The 7587-nt window shown below is 41.2% G+C and overlaps 1 protein-coding gene across 2 annotated transcripts in view; it reads right to left on the bottom strand.

The window, feature by feature from the left end:
* Positions 1–633: 633 nt before the first annotated feature.
* The window catches only part of LOC122532330, a 34399-nt gene continuing 27445 nt past the window's right edge, over positions 634–7587 (bottom strand). Inside the window, exons 3-5 of one of the 2 annotated variants that reach the window (XM_043661024.1) lie at positions 4499–4590; positions 1680–1803; positions 634–1571 (exon numbers count right to left, since the gene is read on the bottom strand). In XM_043661024.1, coding sequence (XP_043516959.1) covers positions 1309–1571; positions 1680–1803; positions 4499–4590 — 479 coding nt within the window. In that variant the 3' untranslated portion in view covers positions 634–1308. The remainder of the gene's footprint in view (positions 1572–1679; positions 1804–4498; positions 4591–7587) is intronic. The other variant, XM_043661025.1, reaches the window with a different exon arrangement.

Below are 7587 nucleotides of genomic sequence, written 5' to 3'. Positions count from 1 at the left end.
TCAAGCAAAACACCGTAATAAAAAAACAACCTGATAAAAATGTAACAAATAATTTTCTGGGAATTTCTCACAGTAGAAAGGAAAATAATTCTGGTACAAATTATATAAACTTTTCCAATTTGTATATTCAAGGTAGCACTTCCTGAGAAGTTAAAGAAGGAAAGTAAGAAAAACAGGAATAATATAAAACCGGTCGATCGATCCTCGTTCCCTTCTATCGAAACATCCGAATCGCGTAGCTTGATCAACAAACGAGCGTGTATGAAGGATCGAAACAGAAAATCGCTGGACCTAAGGGTACGGGATCCTGTCTTTAAATCGATTTGAATTTTCATTTCTAAAACATCTAATTAAGAGGATCGATTTACAAACTTTCGCAGTTGTCATCCTTTTAATTGGACTTCTAACTTTCGAATGCATCCTTCTATTGTATAGCAAACGGAGTATATATTTTAGAAACTATGTAATTTCAACTAACGATAATAATCTAGAAATCCACATTCTACAGATGTACGTAAATTTCTTTAATTGTGTACAATTCGAACATTTACACTACGTGTGTTATACGAAATATTTAAAATTATATATATATATGTGATATGGAAATTAATTAAATTAAATTAATCTATTCCATTTTACAAAATTATGAATTACCTTTTGAATTATAATTGAACCTTTCGAACATTCTTCCATCTACCATTGTTGCTTTTATGGTTATCTCCTATTGCTACTGTTATCAGCATCAATGAAACTTCAAAAATTCTTAGAAAACATTCTAAATTCTTCCATGTTAAATACTCATCTGCGCGTCAAACGTATTATTATAAAATTTACATCAACACCGATAGCTACAAATGAAACTTGTACCGTCAACTATTAAAAAAAAAAAAAAAAAAGAAAAAGCTAACGAAAACGATAAGAAGGGTGGTTCGACCGAGCAGAAAGAACCGACGAAGGGAAGGGGAAAAAATCGATGAGTTTAATCTGATTACGAGAGTCGTTCGTTCGCACGAAAGTGCGAAGGTTCGCGCAAAACCGCGCCCGTGGATCGGCAGGTCGCGTTGTTTCATTGCTGATCATTGCAACGCGAAGAAACTCGTCGAGCGATCGCGATCGGGACGAAACAGCCGAAAACCATCCAACGACGTGTTTCGTGTCGTTACCTAAAATTTATTCCCCTCTCCCTCCGCCTACCTGTTCCCCCGCGTTTCGTGTAAAAGTCACCGGCAAGCCGGACGGTTTGAAACAGCAGGCACCAACCGGCGCCCGAGCCTTGCAACGCGCGACACGTCGCGATGATTTACGAGATTACGCGCGATCTGTTTTGCAGTCGCGCCGCTGAATCGTCGATAAAATATAGTAGGAGGAAAAAATAATGGATTGTTCTTTTTTTTCTTTTTTGTTTCTTTTTTTTCTCCTAAAAATAAAACGACCAGCGAATGTGATTGAACATTCCCTTGTTTGAGAATGGCGGGAGAGACGTTGAGGAGAAACGTTGCGAAATTCTTCTGGGTGAGTAGGTTGTTTCTTGCACGTTGGTCCTCGACGACGATGACGTGTTCCATTCTCTTCTGTGAGTACGGGAAGAATAATCGTACAATTACTAAATTAATATAATAATATACAAAATTTAAAAAAAGAATAAAATATATAAAAATATATGTAAATATAAATGTTACCATTGTCTAAGAGTAGGATAGACCAGACATGAACTTCGTGTCTCAGAGTGTGAAGGAAATACCGACCAGGAAAAAAGATCACTGATTGTTTAGCGTACTTTTCTTGCCATTGTTGCACCGTATTCTAAAACAAATAGACATTAGCAAAAATTAATAATTTAATATTTGTATGTCCGAGGGTTGATCGATTAACCGCATCATCTTTGAATCAGAAGCTTCCACAGCCGGAGCTTTCATACCATGATAAGATAATGCGCGCTTTATCACACAATATATGCAGTTTGGTTTATTTGCGCCGCATGTGGTCAAAGGCGGACGCGACTCGCCAACTACGAAACTGGAAAAAAAAAAATACTAGGCAACGTTGGCGAAAACGCTCGTTAGCCCCGCTTGCGAAAGCGTCGTCATTGTTAATCTCGATTAGATTAAAATGGGCAAGTTGAATTTACGTTTTGCAACAAATGAAACGACAGGAGAGAAAGATAGGGGATCTTTAAGCAAAGAAACTATTATGGCAATCCTAGCCCTCGTTAATAGGTTAATGGACTGCAATAGCACCCCCGTGCAACGCAATCAGAAAATTGCTACCGCAATTTCGTGCAACGAAAGCGATTACAAAATTGCTTAAAAAGACTCTATATACGTGTACAAGAGCGATATGTGTTATTGTTTCACTGCGTTTACCATTTACATGGTTCGTTGCAACGTTCATTCGTTCGTGACATGCAAACGTACGCAATTCTAAATTCACTCGTCTCAGCCCAAGTTATCGTAGCCTAATTTGTAATTTATAATTTGTGCCTGCCTGATTTCGTGATCGTGGTCTAATTTTACACGTGTAATTTTTACGTATTTTTTGAGCGTTATTTCAAAAAAAAGAAAAAAAAAATTTATCTTGCACGTTATTCTAGTGAAGAGACTCGCTTTATCTAAGGCGAAATGGTTTTACCTCGAGGATAAGCGTTGCGTCGCGAGTAGCTCGGTTCTTCGTGACTTTAATGGACGAATTCTTGAATTCACGAACAATTATTGCCTCCAGACTACTGAAGTGATGTACGCGCCACTAAAGTTAGAGAAAATCGAGAATAATAGTACGTGGCGTACTTGGCGTTCCTGCAACCATACATTTCTCCTTAGTTGAAACGTCTCTTACACGCAAGTTTTTTAAATTTAAAGAAGATGTGAAAGGATCATTCATAAATCTTCGAAGAAATAGGAAAAATAGAATAATTGTACAATTGCAAAATAAATAAATAAACTGTACAATCTTTAATATAAGTTAGTAAAAATATAACAATATTTTTCAGTTCAACTATTACATATCGAAATAACTTGATAAAAAATTTGCCTTTAAAATTGATGCTTACTACCGAGTCAAATCTGATTCATACATCGCTACATTTTCAATTTTCCCCGGGAATATTTCCCAAAAACTCTCCGAATTGAAGCGACCGACTGAATAAGATCAAGACTTGGATGATGTGGACACTCGAGAATTGCAAGAGGCTCGATCTAACAAACGGTGAGGCGAAAATTAACCGTAAAATTGCTAGCGTCTCGGCAATAATAGCAACGTGGTGAAGCACGGGAACGTGTCTTCGCGCGAAAGATAAAAATCCGCGACAACGGTCCAACGAAACGGAAATAGGGTACGGATGCAGAGAAATAAAAGAAGCGGAAAAACTGTAACTGTAAACGAAAGAAGAAAGAAGGTAGAGAGAGAGAGAGAGAGAGAGAGGTGCATTGCGTTACAAGAAAGGAGACATATTTCGTGTCGTAAACTCCCGGGCAACGTCGACGTCCACGGACCAAGCCATCCATCACGTGCCGCGTCTACCGAGAGACGTATGGTAAAGGAACGTCGCTTCTGCGACTGGAAATCCTTCGAAGCAAGAACGAACGAAGCGAGGAATAGGATGCGAGGAAAAGATTATTCGGTTCTCGGACTGGAACTCCCGTAGTTGTGACGTGACGAGGTAAGAAAGAAGACGAACGGGTAAGCGATAGCTTCGGCCACCGATAACAGGTTGGCCAGAGCCAGCGCCACGATACGGCCGCTGCACTCGTTGCCTATATCCCCCTGGCTGTATGCTCGTTGGCTCCAATTACCCGAGCTTTAATCCCGTCGGATAATTCGGAAATACATTATCCGGAGGAACAAATATTCAGCGTCACTGATGCTAAATCCGCGCGTAAAATCAGATCCTTCGATATACGTATATATATATATACCCGATCCTCCTCCGCTTAAAACCGTCATAGAGAGACGGGTATCGATGGAAGTTGGAGGAATTGTGAAAAGCTGAACAATGTATTAGACAACCGGGAGGGGAGAGGGGAAAGTTCGTCCGCGGTTTTTCGTTGGCAATTAACGAAAATCGAATTTCAGTTAATAATTTGCAGACGCGAATACATACGGACGGTATCGGCTACGGAAGTTCTATCCGCGCAGTTTTCGTACATACGTTGTGTAATTCTGAATTGTTCCGATACTTTATTGTGCACGGCAGGTGAAAAATAAACACGTCCGAAATGAACGTTTGTGCTTTTGTGCTCTATGATGTTTCGAATCGGAGATGCAATTGCGCAACTGTACGCAACGTTTGCACCGTGTATGGAGAAAGTTCTCTATTAGCGTGGAAAAATATACATTCAAATTTTTGGGAAGAAGATGCCGCACAAGTATTTCAATGTAACGAATTTACAATAAGAAGATTACCTTTATTGTATTGACAGAGGAGAGCTTTTGTTCCAAAAATCTGCACGAACTTTTTCCAGTTTGCAATATTTAAAATATAATATTAATAAGTAATACATACGGGAGAGGGATTTGTAGAGCGACAACTGTCTCCTTCGAGTTCCAACGACCGACTGCGGGCAACGTACGAATCGATCCTCGCACTGTTATCTACTGGAAAACAAATATCATACGTATACATCAGCGGTCAGAAATTTACGTACGCTCAGTTGCCAATGTTTCGAAGAATTTCGTAACAAGAAATCATACAGCAATGAAACCGGGCTCGTTTTAAAGTAACATTGTTCTGTAATACTTTCTCATTCCGTAAAGTTTCGTTTTTCACGAAAACATTTTTGAACAACACGTAGTAAATGGGAAAATAAAGGTACTCTTGTTCCTCGAGAATGCTGTAAATTCAAACGCTTCTCAAAACATTGACAAATTTTCTTCGTGGCTAAAATCTACTGTGAATTCGAAGATCGACGCCTCCTCTTTGCAACACTCCTTTGATATTTGCTGCAATTATTTTCTTTCGTCAAGTTATCGAATAAACTCGTAACGTCTGCTTGTTCGTCGACCTTTAAACTCAAAAATTCGGTGACTCTCGCGGTTGCGTTTGAACTACACCTCAATTTCGATCTTCTCCACCCCTCCTCTCCTCACGTAAGTATAAAAAAAAGCGCAATTTTAAATCACTCGATGCGGGACGTGTAACTTTTTTTTTTCCAACGGAGACCGATGGTTGTGTTTGACTCCTCGTTTTGCAGTGGAATTTCCGCGATCTTGCAAACTGGATGCGCAACCAGTATACGCGAGGGTCAGGTGGGAAAAAAAAAAAAAAAGAAAAAAAAAAAGAAACACAGAATATACGTATGCGCGCGACCGTAAGCTCGGGTCGTCGACGGTTGATAAAACGCGCGAACGAACGAACGAACGAACGGAGGGACCTAGGGACGGATCGGACGAATGGACGAATGGACGAATGGACGAACGAACGGACCGACAGACGGACAGGGTTGTAAATGGGGTCGGCCAACCTGAACGCGTATAAAATATGCCGAGCCGCGCTATCTCGCGGCCGATTGCCTGGAAAACTCACGCGAAAATATCGATCCCCACCCGGTCCGCTTGTAATCAGATTAAGCAAGACCAACGGCTCGACCTGGCCATACCTATAACCCTGCACGGCTCCCTCGACACCTGTGTGAGTGCACCTCTCCTCTCTCCTTCACGCCGTTCGCCCTCTCTTTTCATCCTGCCTCTTCGAGCAAGCGAACGACGAACACAGAGAGAGAGAGAGAGAGAGAGAGAGAGAGAGAGAGAGAGAAAGAGAAAGAGAAAGGGAAAACCGGAGGAAAGAAGAGAGAGAAGAGCACATGAACGTTCGCACCCCCTTTGGCTGTGCACCCTCCACCTCCGTCCGTATCTTTCTATCTACGCGCGAAACGGGGCGCAGTCAGTATACTCGGTCCGTTATGGGAACGACTACGGGTTCGAGTATGTTTGCACGCCAACAACCCGGTGCCTGCTCGACGGCGACGTCTACGAGTTGCCAAAGTGGTCGTTTCGATCGAGCCACCGGCGCGAAACACCGAGTCGGAGATCGGCCGGTCAAGGAAATAATGCAATCAAACGCGAGCCTGGTCACGCTTAATTAGAATGGAATTGTATCGATGTGAAACAACAGCGACACACTGAACAGGCTGATTTCGTTTCGCGGCACGCAATTTAATTTCTCGTTAAATTTCACCGGGACCCCCTACCCTCTCTCTTTTTCCCCCACGTCTGGTCGTCGCGCGATCCCCACTATGAAACTATTATCTCTAGTCGCGGATAAACGTGATCGCCTGATCCCACTCTCCCCCCAAAAGCGCTTTGTCATTCCGGTAATTTTCAGCGGCGGCACGTTTCCAACCATGTGCAAATGAATTTATTTTAATCGGGCAAAGACCGAGCCCGAATTTCCAACGGAAAGAATCGTGAGTGTCGTTAACCTGATGTTTGACGATCGAATCTTATCGGTATTCCGTGGACGTTACGCGAGGCAAAATGGATTACGCGGTTCCGTAAATCGTTTCGAAAGTTCAATATCTGTCTATGATTCCTTGGATTCTGTCGAGTAGAGTCTATTTATAATTCTATTAGCGTTCCGCGCGTATTATGCAAATTTATCGCAGTTTTTCTTCCTCCCTCAGTCTGGAATTACGGCTGTGTTACTTATATTTCAATTTAGAACTTTATCAATGTCAGCCCGGATATACCCCGGATATACCTGATGCTAATTGTGTTGACGTTTCATATCGCATTATGTTGTAATTATACCGTGTGTGCACAATATCACGATACTGGCATCGTACGAATACTCGATACGCATGTATATTCCTTCAATGCGCGAATTCCTCGTTTCCGTGTATTTGCGAACGTTTCTATAAAAATAATGAATAAATAATGTCCCGAAGAAAATTCCTCGACCAAGTTTCCGTTGAAATTCCGCTGCTGCTGCGTGAATATCTTTCATCACACTCACTGTGTACTAGGTCGGCGCATATGAAATGTAGTTTATCCAAAGTTTGAATTTCAGGGGTCAATATCGTCTATTAGATTTTATCCGATGAATTATAAGTTTAATTAGAAGTGAAGTTTCGCTATCAATCACGCGATGGAATAAGAATAGCAGAATCATCGCTATGTGATTAATCACAACAATAATTGATATAATTTTCGATCGAAGTAATCGCGAATGAGAAAGCTTGAGAAAACCAATCAAGGAACGACTTTTCACGAAATATCTCGAGGTCGTTATTTTGCAGAAAATTCTGAAACTCAAGAAATTGCAGAGAACGCTGTTTAACGGACCAAAAGTATCCAAAGTGGATTATTCGTTGCAATATTCAGTAGCTGAAAGAAATTTCCAATTTTCTCGTCACGAAAGTGTAAGGAACGTGGAAGAATCCGATTTAACCAAGCATTTTCGAAGAACTAACATCCGGCGGATAATTCGGAAAATAAAGATCGATCTCCGATATCGTATGAGGAACGTACACATGTAGTTTACCTCGTTTTCGATCCTCAATTTCGACCGATAATTTAGCAGCTTGTCACGAGCGTGCTACCATGAATGTATACGTTTCTACATCGCGTATATCCCCGGTACTAATCAGAATAATC

Source organism: Frieseomelitta varia, unplaced genomic scaffold (assembly GCF_011392965.1).
Source record: "Frieseomelitta varia isolate USP_RPSP 00005682 unplaced genomic scaffold, Fvar_1.2 scaffold_447, whole genome shotgun sequence".
NCBI classification, from domain to species: domain Eukaryota; kingdom Metazoa; phylum Arthropoda; class Insecta; order Hymenoptera; family Apidae; genus Frieseomelitta; species Frieseomelitta varia.
Note: the sequence above shows the minus strand (reverse complement) of the source record. Positions and strands in the feature narration are given on the sequence as shown.